This window comes from Plectropomus leopardus, chromosome 21, assembly GCF_008729295.1.
Source record: "Plectropomus leopardus isolate mb chromosome 21, YSFRI_Pleo_2.0, whole genome shotgun sequence".
Lineage (NCBI taxonomy): Eukaryota > Metazoa > Chordata > Actinopteri > Perciformes > Serranidae > Plectropomus > Plectropomus leopardus.
Genome location: NC_056483.1, coordinates 25,563,909 through 25,581,031, shown reverse-complemented (window position 1 = coordinate 25,581,031; position 17,123 = coordinate 25,563,909). Strand labels below are relative to the sequence as shown.

The following is a 17,123-nucleotide window of genomic DNA, read 5'->3' as shown; positions in this document are numbered from 1 at the left end:
TGTCCAAAACATTGGCAGGTTCATTTCTAATGCAGCCACTCAATGAAGCCAATCTAATATCTCTGTAATTTCTTTGTCTCGTATAGAAGTTAGGAAGAACTCCGTCTCTTCCTCTGTCTACACATACTGAGCAAGGTTTATAGAATGTCATGTAACTTTGTTGTACTTTTTCTTCTTTAGCATCCATAAAGTTGCATGTCTGCCATCTGGTGTTACACTTTTTTTTTAATAAATTACCTTCATGTTTTGGTAGTTTTATATTCCAGTCTGATCTTAATAATTCAAATAATTTGCCTTTCAGTTAAGACCTCCTGAATGTCTGGATCTCAAGTTACAAAAGGCGACCTCACATTAGCATGTGTTCGACTTGCTGCCCGCAGCAAACTGCAGCCAAACTGCAGCCAAACTGCATAAAAAAGTAATCAGATTTTTAAGTTAAAACCGCTTTAACTGCTTTTATTTTTTACTCTTTATGAGTTTTTAATCAGCAGGTCTGTTTTTTTTAGGGGGCGTAAGCTTATTGTTAAACCATGTTTTTTTTTTTTTTTTTTTACCAACATGCCAACACTGAAATATGAACAAAAGCACATAGTTAGGATGACTGACTGATGGTAAGGTGTTGAAAAAAAACCAACACATTTCCACATGAATCACATTCACATGGGAAGCGAACACCAGACTCCCAGATGAAAGTCCTCAGTTTGTTGGATGCATCCACCACCCCTTCCATCTGTCCTATCAGGGCCCTTGTGCTCCTTATATTACCTGATGCTATCCAGAGGTGTATCATGCGGACACTCCTCCCCATCCATCCTGACACTGCCACGTTCAGGTGCTTTGTGGACAATCACAAATGGGCGTGGCTCAGGTGTGATTGGTCACAGGTATTGCCGTCTAGTGGCAGAGGAAGTGCCGCACAGCCCCCTGTGGGGCTCTGGCTGAGTTTGTGGGCACAAGTAGGCTCGAGTCAAGTTGGACACTGATCCGAGGCTGAACAGATGGACAAGCTGGAAAGACCATGAGTTCGGTCTTAGACAGATTTAGCTGAAGGTGGCGTTCCTTCATCCATGTGGAGATATCAGCCAGACACGCTGATATCCGAGCTGAGACCGTTCTGTCATCAGGTGGAAAGGAGAGGAAGAGCTGAGTGTCATCAGCATAGCAGTGGTAGGAGAAACCATGGGAGCGGATCACTGCACCGAGTGAGGTGGTGTACAGAGAGAAGAGTAGGGGACCAAGCACCGACCCTGAGGAACCCCTGTCGATAGGCCATGTGACCTAGGACACCTCTCCTCGCCATGACACTCTGAAGGATCTGTCTGTGAGGTAGGACTTGAACCACCATAGGACAGAACCTGAGATGCCGAGCTCAGAGAGTGTGGAGAGGAGGATTTGATGGTTCACCGTGTCAAAGGCAGCAGACAGGTCCAGCAGCAGTAGGACAGAGGATTGACCAGCAGCTCGAGCCAGTCTCAGTGACTCAGTGACTGACAGGAGTGCAGTCTCAGTGGAATGGTCACACCTGAAGCCAGACTGAAAGGAGTCAAGTAGGTTGTTGATTCCGCAAGTGTTCAGAGACCTGGTTAAATACTGCGCGCTCCAGTATTTTCGATAGAAATGGTAGAAGTGAGACTGGCCTGTAGTTTTCAACCTGGGCGGGGTTGAGATTAGACTTTTTGAGCAGTGGGGTGACATGGGCTTGCTTAAAAGTAGCAGGAAAAGTGCCAGTTTTTAGGGAGGAATTGACAATGTGTGTGACTGCAGGTTTGATAGTGGGCAGGATGGTCTGCAGGATGCGGTTGGGTATTGGATGGAGAGGACATGTTGTAGGTTTTGAGCTCAGAAGAAGTCTGGAGACCTCATCCTCGGTCAGAGGAGCAAAAGAGCAGAGTGAAGCGGCAGTAGTGGATTTGAGCTGACTGGGCTGGTCAGACTCAGAGAACTGGTTGCTGATTGCAGCCACCTTTTCAGTGAAAAAGGAGGAAAACATGTCTGGAGTGAGTGTGGCGGAAGGCTGAGCAGCTGGAGGAGAAAGCAAGGAGTTAAACACCATAAACAGTTTTCTGGAATCAGTAGCAGCACAGATCTTGTTCTGATAGAAGGCTTTCTTAGCGGACTGCAAGGAAGAGGTAAAGGAAGCAAGTTTCTGTTTGTATGAGGACAAATCAGTGGGTTCTTGGGATTTACGCCACATCTGACACCAGAGATAATCTTTGACCAGAGACAGGGACATATGATCACTTGTTGTGACTAAAGGTAAAGAACTTTGGTCATGTTATGACACCTGATTAAGTTTTATTTGCTGAGGAGGCTTGTGGAATAGAATAAAAATTCAAAAAGCTAGAGTTCAAAATGTTTCATCACTGATGCTCAAATGGACTCACATGAATGAGAGCTGGAGACGATTCCCTGGTGAGCTTCTGATGGTCCACACACACTCCACATTAGGCGGATAAGTATCTGGATAGTTGGGACTGTTAAATGCACTGTCTCCATCACCAGATCTCCTCCACAACCTGAGAACAAGAGGGGAGAAGAATGAGTGTCAGAGCTTCTGTCAGTATCAGTATGTAAGTATGGCAACAGAAGGATTATGAATTTGCAATGTTCCAGCTAGAACTGTAGGCACTGAGGGCATGTCTTACTGGAGGTGGATGCTGAGTAGGTGGCTCTGAAACCCTCTTCTAGATACAGAGTAGTCGGAGATGAAGTTTACCACCAAAGAGTTACTGTAGGATGTCACTGGGTGAGGTACTTCATTTCCACAGTAGCGCCCTGAAAACAAATTTGAAAGCTCAAAATTTGAAGCTTCATATATCTCTAAAGCAGTTGGCTTGTCACATTTAACCAAATTTCAGCTCAGTAATGTCATAACATATTGTATCATTGTTAATTATAGCAGACTTGGCTATTGCTAAAAAACAAAACATGTTACTGGGTGTTTTTTGTGCAATGTAAAAGGAAGTAATTCCTCTAAATCATCGCTTCTGACCACACTTAGTGTGTGGTGGTGAATCTATCTGCAGAAATTCAGACCAATGCAGACCGGTTAATCTGTATGCTCTCACTCACAGGATGGATGAGTTGACAGGACTGCCAAAGGTGGAATTGCCTGACACTGACTCTTAACTGATGTGTATAGTTAAGTATATTGTGTGTAGTTAAGTATATTGTGTATAAGCCCTTACATGCCAACAACTATGTATTAAATGGTCATAAATGGTCAAGACTTTGAATACTAAGGTTTAACTAATGACTTTTGTGTCATGCGGTCCAAAATTCTGCCAACAGGACAAAAAGAGAGCCACATACCAGGCTTGGCCCACAGAGCCAATAAACTACATTTTGAAGGTGCACTGCACTTGCATGGCTGAGTAAGTAGCAAACCTACAACTTATATTTAAAAACAACCTAATCAACCTAATTACATAACTGTTTAAATATTTTTTAAATTATTGTTAAATTTAACATTAGTTAGCTTCGATTTTTGTTCTGGTTTGTGATCAAATTTGCGGTGGCAATTCATGTTTCCTTCCTTTGTTGTGCCTCCAGGTAACACTGTGATGTCATTGTGATGTTGGCCCTAAAGGAGTCTATAGAAAGGTAGCAACCAGGTGTCAGACTGTAAGCAGTGGGTATACACAAGGAAGCTGTTTAAGATTGTGGACAAAGTGCAGAAAAAACACAACTACAGCAAGGTGAAAAGTGAAGCAGACAAAGCGACAGTTAGCTTTCACTTTCCCTTTCACTGGTAATGCTCTTACCAAACAGTTATCAACAACTCCTGCATCATATACCTTCAAAAAATTTGCCTAGTAAAAATAATCTAACACAGCACACAGTGCAGGCTCTGTCTCTCTCTGTCTCTCTGTGTGTCGCTCTCTCTCTCTGTTTCTCTCTCTCTCTCTCTCTCTCACACACACACACACACACACACACACACACATGCTCAGCCACACACGCAGTATAACTACCTATAACAGGTGCATGGTAGTTGTTTCCATCCAGGACCCTCACAGCATCATGGGAGCAGTTGGAGTTAATCATCTCTAACTCAAAGTCGGTGAATGACAAGGTCACATGGTTGACTGAGCACATAGACGCAAAGAAAACATTTTGTATATAACACCATGTATACAACAATCTTGTTTTCTTGTGTGGGGGTCTTTACGAACACAACTCACATGGTTCCTGTGCTCTGAGGATCCAGCTGCAGTTCTGATTGGGTGGGTATGGTGATGGGTACCGTGGCGAGGCAATGGCCCCACCAATGTCATCGGTTATGATGGTTGCACCACAAGCTGTTGAAAACAAACAAAACGTCAAGGTCTTCCACCCCTCGACTAACAGATCATGAAGTTTGAGCTGCCTACAAACCTACATGGACGACTTGACTACTGCAACAGTAGAAGACTTTAATTTATGTAGAAGGTCTCAGTGCTGTTGAAATTAACTGATTTATGCCTGTCTTGAATCAAGCGATAGAATATTTAAAAACTGTGTTCTAAAGAGGGGTCATATCCCACTCTCTAAAACAATGCTGTAATGATGAATACATTGTTGTCTTAACTGAGTGATTAATGCAGCTTTAAAAGTTGCAAAACTGTTTTGATGTGAGTCTATACAGCATCAGTGAGCACTGAATAGAGGTGTCTAAACTGTCTAAATCCTTGCCACAATTTGATTTACAATTTTAAAGAGAAGGTTTTACTTTCAATAAAAACATTTTTCAGCACTGACAGCTAAGATCAGCAGTTTATTGTTTTGATGCATTCTGCTTCAAAAGGAACATAGTATCGTGTGTGATATATGTGCCATATTTTGGGGGGAATGTACCAAACAAAGAACATATGGCCGAAATGAAATAATTAATTGATAATGTAACAGCAGTTACTTATTTGAAAGCCTTTAGATGGAAAAACGGGTACAACAGCAGGAGTTTCACCATTCACATTACAAACTCGTACCACTCAACAATGCTTTTGGCGTATCCCCAGATCCCTGATTAAATTTTGATTTCGATTATTGAAACCTAAAGCTCATTTCATCCGATGTTCAATTTAGAATAGAAATGGTGACACCACATGCACTGAAACAGGACTGATGAACGGGTTGACTGATGTGATATGTAATCTATACTGTGGAGATAAAATAGAAAGGTTAAAGGAGACACACCCTGAGAGAAGCGAGCACTGAAGCCACGGTGGCTGCGACTGGAGTCAGACCTAAAGCGAACATAGATGGTGCTCTGGGTGGAGGTGATGGCAGGAGGAAGACTGGCGCCACACACACGGGCGAGCAGAGGAGAAGCTATGGACAGACCATCATGGATCTACAGAGGGACACACACATGGTTCAGTAAAGTTATGGAGCATCAGCACTGCTGCAGAAAAGGAATTTAAAATGCAGCTTTGCACCTCTCATTCACCTATCACACACACACACAAGGGGAGCGGGTGTAAAGCTTTTAATATTATTGATATGAGATGTTACCAGAATTCCTTGCAATAGGTGCTACAGGCAATGGTGGTTCTGAGCAGGGGCCAATAGGGGCCAGTGAACACTGTATCTCGACCCCCCTGACTGAGACTGCGCCTGGCTATCTCTCCTGGGACCAGAGAACCAGTGTTGAGTGACAGTCCACCAAGCACCCACCCACACATCCACACACTCACCAACCCCCACACACACACACACATACACACACACTGTAAGCTGTGGAACTGCCACTGGCCTGCCCATTGGGATTCAGTGCCTCAGTCAGACACTTTAAAAAGTATATAGGAAAAGTCCGGATAAAACCATCAATCCTGTGTTCAGCAACATGACAAAACTGCTTTGACACAATCTTCTTAATCTAAAATTAAAATGTTCCTAAATGAGTCACTCACAGCTACATAGTCCCAGGCGCAGTTGCTATGAGGTTCAATGTCCAGGTCCGAGAAGTTGAAGAAGACACGGTGGTTGTGGTCCACACTGATAACCCAGGAACAGTCCACATTGTTGGGATAGCTGTTGGGATACTGAGGAGAGTGGATCTCCCCTGATGGAGCAGTGACAGGGCCTCCGCAGCCTGCATGAACAATGACAGTTCATTAGAGCAGACATTCTAGGTCTTTTTCAGCCATGGACCCTGTGCAAGACAACATATGTACCAGGGACCAGCTCATGTCCCTTGGAATAATATCACCTCCACTATTTTTCCACCTCTATAGTCTCAGTGAAGTCAAAGAACACATGGGAAATGTATATAAGGACTTAATAAATGTATTAAAAATATTTGCACCATCCCAACAAAGAATAAAACAATGCAAACAAAGCAGAGTTTTGTCTTTCCTATCATTTAACTGAGTTAAATGATCTAAAGAAAGACGTGCAACATTAACTGAGCGTCTGACTTCCCAAAACAACGCTGGTCAGCAGGGCCACCCAACATGTGACTTCACTTTTTGTTGGTATTGTACCTAAAATAGTTCATATTGTTTCTGATGTGCTTTGTTTGTTGTTTGGATCAACTAATCTCGTAAAGGTTGTATTTAGTAAAAGCAACCTCCACTAAAGCTAACATAGCTCTTCAGGGCTTGAATCTTTTTGGGTTTTTTTTGTTGTTGTTTGTTTTTTTTTTTGTTTTTTTTAATTTTAACAATCCAATCAGTGATAGCATACAGGTTTATGTGTCAAGCTGAATTACCCACTCTTTCCCTTTGATGATACACATACACAGTCTGTAATAATGTGTTGTATTCTTTGGTATAGCAGACAGAGGTATGACATATAGCCACTCACCTCCCTGAACTTCAGCCCAGCTTGCATTGAAACCTCGCCCGCTGACGTAGGCATCAGACTTGAAGCGCACAGTGAGCAGGTTGCCGGTGCTGGAGACCTGCATGGGGCTGGATGTGGTGGTGCAGAGCTTAGCCAGCTGAGGGGCAAACAGGTCGGGGCCTCCATATACCTGAGGAGAAGACAGGTCATTTTCAAAGGGCCAAATACAAAGCTGTTCACTGTTTTAGAGAGATCAACAGTGACACCGTTAAGTCACTTGTTCAGTCACTTATTACGAAATACGTATATTGACTTTATATCAACAAAAGTGTCTCAGTAGTTGTCTTGTCTATTGTCTCGCATAATACATTGGTGTCCCCATTACCTTAAAACATCACCAATGTTATTTATGGCAGTACATCGAACCATCCAAACAACCACTCAGATTGGTTACAGTGAGGAACTGCTGTCAGTTCAAGACCCTGGTGAGGTTGATACGCATGCATATGAGCTGCTCTGAGATGTTTCTGACGGTTTGCGCAGTAATTCTTCAGTTGTGCAAACCAACTGTTGCATCAGCTGTTCAGGAAGCTGCTCTCAGGTGATCTTGCAGGTGAAGATGCTGTTTGAGAAGGTCCTGATCTGGTGTGGTTACACTTGGTCTGCTGTTGTAAGGCTAGTTGGATGAACTTCCATATTAATGGGAATGACATTGGAGACAGCTTGTAGTAGTGAAAATAAACATTCAGTTCACAGGCAACAGCTCTGGTGAAGCAGCTACATCAATACTAGCTCAGTCTCTGACACATGGTGTCCCCAACTGAATATTTTCTGCTGCCAGCTTTACTGCACTGTATCACCCTGCTACAGTGTAAACATGAAAATTTTCATTCTGATTGAGATGGACAAAAATATATTTGTTACATTTTTTTTTGTTACACATATTTTTTTCTTTTCTTATTAGGCTCATATAATATAATCATTGCCTTAAATAAGCATTTCACTGTTATAGCGTCCTCACATAAAACAAATCTGTCTCTGCAGTTGAATCACAAACATTTTTGAAGTTGGTGCTACATGACCAGAGAAAACAGAGAAAAATGACACTTTTGCTCAAGAGGTAGAAAACCTAGAACTACCAGAATGCACTGCACTGTACCAGACCAACAAACACTCCTGCTGGGGGGTGACGTAATGTGGGCTAGTCCATGTGAAACAATAACGGCTGGATCTCATATTTCAGCTAAACAGTACGCTAAAACATGTTTCTGAAAACATTTAAGGCGAGAAATACTGTTTGATCTCAGTTTTTGTCAGCCTCCATTTTTACTGTGCAGGAAACAGTGTGTCTGTTCACAGACTCTTGCTATTACAGCTAAACAGGGGATTTTAAATGAGTTTCAAACATTTAAGCATAGACCACACAGTGACAGAACCTTGGTATATAACTGATCAGCACTAAGATCAGGTAAGTCTCTTTGTATCTGTCATGGTGGAAGTACAGCCTGTAGTAAAATTTGTCATTTGGAAGAATTTTGCCAGGGGGGAGCTATGCACTGGTTAGATGGAGGGAAATTTACAGCAGTTCATGTACACATACTTCCCACACTGTTTTGATACAAAATTGGTTAAAAGTCAGCTAAGTATTCCTTGAAGAGTTATCATCCTTTAAGTAAGACTTTAGTTATCGACTAGTCCTGCATTAAAAATTATTTCAGAAGCTACATTACAATGGCAAGTTCAAGTTGATGTAAAATAATGAGATGACTTAATGTCCCATTGATTTTTCATAGAACTGGTTGCATTAAATTGTTGGCTTTTTAGCATCTTTCCCACCTGTTCCCTGCTCTGTATTTGCTCTGTATTTGGATATAAAGCACTGCAAAAACCTCATTTTTTTCTGACAAAAATGTTTTGTTTTGTGTTGTTGTTGTTGTCCTATGTTGTCTCAGATGAGTCCTATGAGTCTCTCTTTGAATTAAATGTAACCAATGAAGTAAGCTGAGAGGATGTCTCCAGCTCAGAGAAGTTGTCTGATGGAGTTCTAATCTAAGATGACCCTCACTGTGCTGCTGGAAATATCAGAAATCACCATTTCACCTTATGCTTACCACCTCACCACCCATAGCAATGCTGCAATAAGTACAGTTGTTAGAACTATGCAGTGTCCACAGGCGGACGGATATCTTACTTCCAGCACATCATAGTTGCAGTCTTGGTGGAACTCCACATCAAACTCATGGATGGTGAGGGTGATGCTGCTGCCGGCTGACGTGCTTATATACCAGATGCACTCCCTGTTCTCTGGATACCTGTTGGGGTAGTCTGGACTGTTGAAGGAGCCACTGGGACCAGAGAGTTCCCCACCACAGCCTGCAGAGAACACAGCAAGTCAGAGGGGAGTAAAGAATCTGCTTCCAATTCTTCTGACAAGTATATGAAAACATCAGGCTATACTGAAAAATATCTCTCATGTAGTGATGATCCAGACTCGAGAATTACAGCTGTACTTTTCCAAGCAACAAGTGGACCAGTTAATCAGATTGGGAGCCGCATATTCACAGTTGAACCTGAATTAACATCTCGGTTCATTTTACCTCATATTTAAGTTATTTAAAAAAAACGAGAGTGTAAAAAGCTACTGGATGATTTTATTTGTACTCTAAGGGCTTTCTTTTGCAACAAACCCCCAACTTTTACCTGGGAGCCTGGTGTTTGCACCCTATATAAATGTAGAGCTAAACTATGATGATTTTTTTCTAAACTTACAACCTCGTTTTGTTGCTTTATCCAAGCCATGTTCTTTTTTTATGTCCCAGCTTTGGTTGTAGCATCCCATAACATTAAGAGCACCCACAGGAATGAACTTGAGCATGATATGTAGAAGCAAGAGTCCACTGACAAAGCAGCAATATGTGACAACTTGGGATGAGATTGTGTTGACCATTTTTACTGGCATCTGCCATCAAAGACAGCTAGTAGCCTATACAGCAGGCCTTTAGTCGTGTGACTTATCACAGTTATAACAGCCATCACCTTCAGGCATCTGTTCTACCTGGAGTCTCTAACTAGAAAATTTATGTTCTGTCACAGTTCAGCACACCAGATCTAAGGCTGTTACTAAATAACCAGAAAAGGCAATGTGCTATCCTGCACTCAAACACACTATTTTGAATTCATTACCAGTCAGTTAGTGTTTGAGGCTAAAACTTTGAAGGCAGTTCACACAGTTTCATACAAAATCGCAGGTCAAGTAGAATTTCTCTTCCCATTAAGGACCGTCTGTCCCCACTAATCCTCTAAAAGTGTATTCATGCAAATGACTGTGTGTGTCACCATATTCTGTGGAATTTGGCAACAGTAATGTCCAGAGTTCTGCACTAGGTCAAATTTTCAAATAGCATATGTCCACTACAGTGGACATCATACACTAAAAGGGTATATACGTATCTGTCTACTGCAATGGACACCATGAATCAATGGTATAAAAAGTGAATATTTACATTCAATTTACATCTAAAAAATATGTCTGTAGGTAAGTACTTTCCATTCATACCATTGTCTTTCAGTAAATGTATATGCATATGATATTCAAACCCTTATTGAGTCCATTAAGTTACTTTTTATACCACCAATATATAATGTCCAAAGCAGTGGACAAATACAGAATTCCTTAAAAAAAACATATATTGTGGCATTAATTTTTCACTTGTTTTGAAATAAAAACAAACTTTGTGACTTAATAATTTAGCAGTAAAAGGCGATTTGTAGATGGTAATTGTATGTATTATTGTGATGCCAAATAAAATCACAGGAAGTGGGCACAGAAAGCATGGTGACCACAGGATATTCTGAATCATCTTCAGCATTTCCAGAAACATGAATTCAGTGTTAAATATCATCTGCTCCTGGCACTATGTATTCAACCTGACATATTCATTCATATGGAAACTCTGCATGTTTGACGCAATATTTAGTGTCCTCTGAAGAAAAGTTTGAATTCGTTTTCCAAACTCTCAGTGGATCCTGACAGGACAGACCTGTGTTTAAAGGGCAGTAGAGTAGAGAATGTGATTGGCAGTTTGTCCATGACTCCAACACACCTGTCTGTAATGTCTCATAACGCATCCTCTCCATCTCTCCCTATATCTGAGTTGAGTTGAGTTTGTTTCACACACATAAATACAAACATGAAATAATGAATATAAAGTGCACATGTTTGTGGTAGACACCAAGTGTGCCACAAATCAGCTGGCACACCATAAACATGCTCAAAATTCTCCTTACTTGAGCATCACAATCTGACGAATTTATCTGATGCACTTATTCTGTATCTTTAAAAGAAAAATCTTAGCATGAACACATGTCTGCATGCTGTGCTGTTGATCTGTCTCACAACAACAGCAGACCCTTCCCTCTTACCATTCTGGTACCACATCATCTGGAACCCAGACATGGACACAGAGGAGTCAGATTTGAACACCACGGTGAGAGTGGAGCCTGTGGTTGTGTTGGCTGGGGGGGGCGAGAGTCCACAGAAGGTACCAATCAGAGGAGCTTGTTCATTCGGCCCGTTGAAGAGCTGGGACAGGACAGATAGTGGGATGAGTAGAGAGTTTAATACAAAGTCACAAAAATATATCCATATAGTATTAGGTTGAGAAAAATAACAGGAACACCAACACTATAATACTCTGACACCATGAACTTAAAAACTGAGTTTTGAAAACTGAATTTCATTAAGGAAAGGTTTATTTGCAAATGTTGCAAAAGTGTTTCTCTCAGTGTTATCAAGAGAGTCGCATCATCTCCTTTTGCTCCAGTGGACTGTTTTTTACAGCAGTGGAGTTTTTTATATTATCAGCATATCTTAACTAAATAAACATGCATTAAAGCATGATATTTCATTAACCCCGCTAAATTAGTAGATATATGAAGCAATGCCATGATAACAAAATAAACTAACGTTAGTACACTATAATGTATATACTGAACACATATCATTAGCTACTAACAGCCTTTTAATATAAAATGCCCTGCTCTTCAATAATTTCATCTAACATTAGGGAGTTAAAGCGGAGAAAAGGCTTGTGTGATTTATTTTTATAGGTCAGTGTGAGTTACATGTCAGGTTTGTTAAATATAACATGGTGCTTGTTATATGAGTGCTATTTTGTGGTACATTAGTATTGATATGGATTCAGAGTGCATATATTTTTGATAGAACTTTAAAAAAAAAACATTACTATAAACAAAAACGCAATATAAGGGGGATGGTTTTTAGCTTTGTGATTTTGTTGACTCCATTTGTCTATATTATGTTACAGCTCAGCTGATTTTCCATTGATGGCAAAGGGAGGGAAGCTGAAAGACCTGAATGAGATCACAGCATAAGTCATTTAGAAAAGTGAAACACAGTAGGCTCAAATAGTTCTAGCAATAAGGAATCATATTGACATGTTAGCCTGTTATACTTTATATTAAAGATAGATGTAATTCTACTAGATATATCATATACACTGTTGGGCAAGCAACTTTAAAACAATTCTACATAGATTTATACATAGAATTATACAATTATATAGAATTTATACAGATTATAGATTTACAGAATTTATACATAGAATTATACAATTATACATATACATATTAGTATATAGCTTTTATTTAAATTAAATAAGTTACTGTACAATATTACTCTCTGTGGAGAGTAATGTATTACCAAATTTTGCATTACTTTCACCAAAATGACTTCAGAAGAATGGCTAGACATAATAAAATGCAAGAAGGTCATGCTGTTTCGAAGCAGGTTATAAAAATGCAGTTCATTAACGTATAAATCCAGTAGAGGGCAATATTACACAGCCTAATGAAGGCTCTCCTCTGGAGCACAGATCTGACTAATTCATGCATTCACATGCAGTGGTTTAATCTTTGTATTAAAATCACTCTCTTATATTCTCTCTCATATAACAGTGGTGTGATGACATAGAACAATGTATTAGCCTAGACCTCTTTAAATAAAGGAAAAAGCTTGGACACAGGCTGACAAAGGATCGAAGTCTGATATATTATTAAAAAAGAATCAATATTTGTAGGCTTATCATATGAAACACTATAGACAAATGCTGAGGTTAGCAAATCAAAGCTAATTTCCATGCAAGTAATTCACTATGAGAAGCACAACTAACAAAGTTCTATAATTGAAGTTGGGGAACAAACACACCCCGTCTCCCAAAGTGGTTTTCTACCAGCACCTATAAAGGCATGTCTTCTCTTCTGTCCTTTCCTCCCTCTCTCTTTCAGCAAAAAAGCCACACGGGATTCAATGGAGTCATCCCTCATCCTTAGTATCAGCTCCCTGTCTTCTGCAAGTCTTTCCCTTTTCCTTATTTTCATTAAATCATATACAAGGCCCCTTCTTTGCATGTTCTCCCCGTGTCTGCGTGCATTCTCTCCAGGGTCTCCGGCTTCCTCTCACAGTCCAAAGACATGCAGCTCAGGTTGATCGGTGACTCTAAATTGCCCTTAGGTGTGACTGTGAGCTCGTATGGTTTTCTGTCTATATGTGTCGGCCCTGCGATAGTCTGGCGACCTATCCAGGGTGTACCCTACCTTCCGCCCGATGACAGCTGGGATTAGCTCCAGCCCCCCAGCGACCCTTACGAGGACAAGCAGTTACAGAAAATGACTGACTGACTGATTGACATATACAAGGCTTCCCAATGGGGAAGTGTGCTCTTTGTTTGGGTAAAATGTTCTAATGCAGTTTTTGAAAATGATAACCTCACATTTTTTTTGTAGTTGTAATCTGTGGTGACTGTAAAAATACTTCTGATGGCATTACTCAACAATATTCTCCTTATCTGTGTGTCAGCATGCCTTTCTCTAGATGCCTGGATCATCCCCATGCAGCACAGCAAAACATGGTGGAGACTATCTGAGAGGACACCACAAAAGAAGGACACATACCAACTGCATGATGTGCTATTTATGTTTCTGAGTTTAGTAGATATTAATGAAATTAATTAATTGCGGTTAGTAAGTCAGTAGAAAGACAAAGATAAATAAGATACACGTTTATATATATATATAAGTATAAGTATAAATATAAGTATAAATAAACAGCAACCTGCTCCTTTACCATGGTAAGGTAAGTTTAAAATATGTCAGCATAACCATATATTTTAAATCCACATCACTCATATTTATATTATGTAATTATACATTTTCATATAAATGTACTATATACTGTATGTGTATATAAATATATATATATATATATATTATATATATATAATATATATATATTATATATATATATATATATATATATATATATATATATATATATATATAGATAGATAGATAGATAGATAGATAGATAGATAGATAGATATAGATATATATAGATATAGATATAGATATAGATATAGATATAGATATATATATAGTGCTTTACAATATATTTTGTTTTTGTATTTTAATCATATTTTTATCCTTGTTTTAGCACTCAGTTGCTTTTTTTTCTATTGCCTCTGACTCTTTAGCTGCTGAAATGTATGAATCTCCCAAGTTTGAGATTAATCAGTTTAATCTAACCCTAGCTGTTAACATTAATCTTCAGATATTAGCACGTTTTACTTTAAAAAAACAATATAATAATGAAACTATATACTATGTGCTCCATGTTTGTTGTAAATCAATGCGGTTACTGACTGCTTGTCATTACTCTGTTTATTCTAGCGCACTAGTGTTATCCACGTGGACAGGTGGCGTCAGTTGATAATACAGCTAGATGAAACATGTTGCAACTGTATAACATGCTGATACACAGCATCGGGTTGAAACACTTCTCTTAAAGATTAAATATTTTCGTCATATAAGACCTTTTCTCACTTTAGAGTCAGCTAAAATGTATATGCATGCAATGATATTTTTCTCACCTATCATACTGTTATACTACCTGATCACATACAACAGCAAGCACTTTAAAACCCATCAAGTCTCTCTTCAAGAAAACACTCAAAATTTTTGATAGGAAACCTTTGCATTTTCATTACTGCAACATCCTAAGTAACTCTAATATTTTAGATATCGATAGTTATAGTTCTGTGATGTTTGTTTTATTTTTTAAGGTTTTGAAATGGCTTGCCCGCCCCCACCATTAAATTATTTCATACAGAAAAAAAACAATAATGGAATAAAACACTAGGCGCTAACTAAGGGAGACTGTAATATACCGGCATAGGACTAAATTTACACGCATTCTTGGAATAAGCTACCAGCACATATTAGAGACTGTGACAACTACTCAACCTTAAAAAAAAAAAAAATTGAATATTGGTTGAAAACAAAATCAGTCATGTACCCATACATAAACTACTTTCTCCTCTGATGCTGGTCCTGGGGGCTTTTTTAAGCTTATCGTGTTTATTCATTTATTTTTTTTACTATTTACTGTAGGTAGTTTCGTTCTTTTAATGTAATTATAATGATGCATATTTACATTGATGCTTACTGCTGATATATTGATTAATGTGCACTGTCCAAACTCAATAAACTGTATACTATATATATACTATATACTGTATGTATAATGTAGAGCTAAGCCATGATGTTTTTCCTAAACTTAAACACCTACTTTTGTTGCCTAAACCTTTTATTGACAGCCCGAAATGTCAACAGCAGATGCAGGGGGATACCTGGAGCGTAATATGTAGATGCAGAAGTCCACTCCAAAGTAATATGTGATGACTTGGGATGAGAATGTGCTGCAATGGCGTACATGTGTGGGATTACACAAATGCGCCCCACATTGGTAACGCTTGGGCAACCTGAGAACCAAGTGGGTATGGGCCCAAATGGACATCTTATCTGAAGGCCACTGTGGTAAACCCACCCATGTGAGCAGTTGTAGGTGTGGGCTCACTATGGAATCCATACAGTCCCATATAGGGCCCATTTTTCACCCACATACATATGTTGGCTGGGTCTTTGTCATGATGTCTGTTAACAGATTGTTTGACTACCATACAATAGTCTCACTCAAGTGTAATGAAAGCTCCTGCAACAACTTCTGATTATCAAATCTTTTTCAGTGCAGCTGATGAAATACATGTAGTGTTGTGTTTTTTCAGGTGTGTGATTTGACAGAGGGTCATACACAGCAGTTGTAACTCCATAAATCATGTAGATCTTTGGACACAAAATCAGGATCTAATGGTAATTATACTACCAATAATAATATAAAGAGCTGGGAGGTCTGTATTTGGTGAGAAGGAGGGGTAATGGATTGATGGATGCATCCAACAAACCCTGGGCTTTCACGCAGAAGCCCGATGTTTGCTTCCCGTATGAATGTAAAGCTGATCCAAGATGTTTTTTTTTGTCGTTGCTTTTTTTTGCCAAATCCTAACAATGTGTCTTTTTGGATGTTCCAGCAAACAGCAGATGCGATATGATATGTGACAACTTGGGATGAGTACGTATGAGGATGTAGGATGTGTGAATGTTGAATTTTGACATTGTTGAACAGTGTGTGTGTGTGTGTGCGTGTGTGTGTGCGTGCTCACCTTGACGTAGTCATAGCTACACAGACTGGACGTGGTCTCCAGCTCAAAGGATAAAAAGGTGTAGTTGATGGTGTTTCCACTGCTGGCCTGAATGGTCCAGCTGCACTCAGTGTTGTGTGGGTACTTGTTGGGATAGTTCAGTGACTCCACCAGTCCAATGTGACGGCCTGAGATCAGCACATTGTTGCATTCTGGGAACAAACACAACCCACGCCTGATGCAAATGCAATAGGCTACAAAACAAAACATCTGTTTTGGATGACTCAGTTGGATTCTGGCCAGTTTAGCTAGTATTTGCTACATACATTTTATGAATCATAGAGTGTAACTTTTCAGTCTGGGTTGTCCCCTGGTGTCTGTCTGCAGTAAAGGTCATAAAGCCCACCCCTCCATGTCAGTGAATGGACATAGGCCAAACTAAAAACTCAAAGTACACACCAAATACATTTTTTCCAAAGATGGTTTCTTACACTGACGTTCTCTCTCATAGCCCTGATGTTTGTCCAAGTATTTATTTATGTGATAAGTTTGGTTTTATTGTGTTTTTTTTTTTACAAAATTTTTACGAAAAACTGGGTTTTTCATCATTATTGACAGCTGTGACAGCCAATCCATGCGTTCTTATTCAATGGAGCTGCTTACAATTGATCTGACAGGTGTTTTCGCAGGAACTCTCCCACTGCGGATATCGCTACTGTGCAGACTCTGGCTCTTATAACGTCACCAGCGCAAGATGGTAATGCCCGTATCTCAGAGATTTTAACTTCACTTAAGCATAGCTGG

General features: G+C 39.7%; 1 protein-coding gene across 1 annotated transcript in view; it reads right to left on the bottom strand.

Annotated features, from left to right (window-relative positions):
- cubn (cubilin (intrinsic factor-cobalamin receptor)) overlaps positions 1-17,123 on the bottom strand; it is a 110,103-nt gene that overhangs the window by 51,039 nt on the left and 41,941 nt on the right. Inside the window, 12 exon segments of the mRNA XM_042510417.1 lie at positions 2,385-2,487; positions 2,490-2,516; positions 2,646-2,679; positions 2,681-2,775; positions 3,975-4,088; positions 4,185-4,301; positions 5,176-5,332; positions 5,892-6,073; positions 6,787-6,955; positions 8,957-9,138; positions 11,188-11,347; positions 16,341-16,531. Of these exon segments, the coding sequence (XP_042366351.1) occupies positions 2,385-2,487; positions 2,490-2,516; positions 2,646-2,679; positions 2,681-2,775; positions 3,975-4,088; positions 4,185-4,301; positions 5,176-5,332; positions 5,892-6,073; positions 6,787-6,955; positions 8,957-9,138; positions 11,188-11,347; positions 16,341-16,531 (1,531 nt within the window).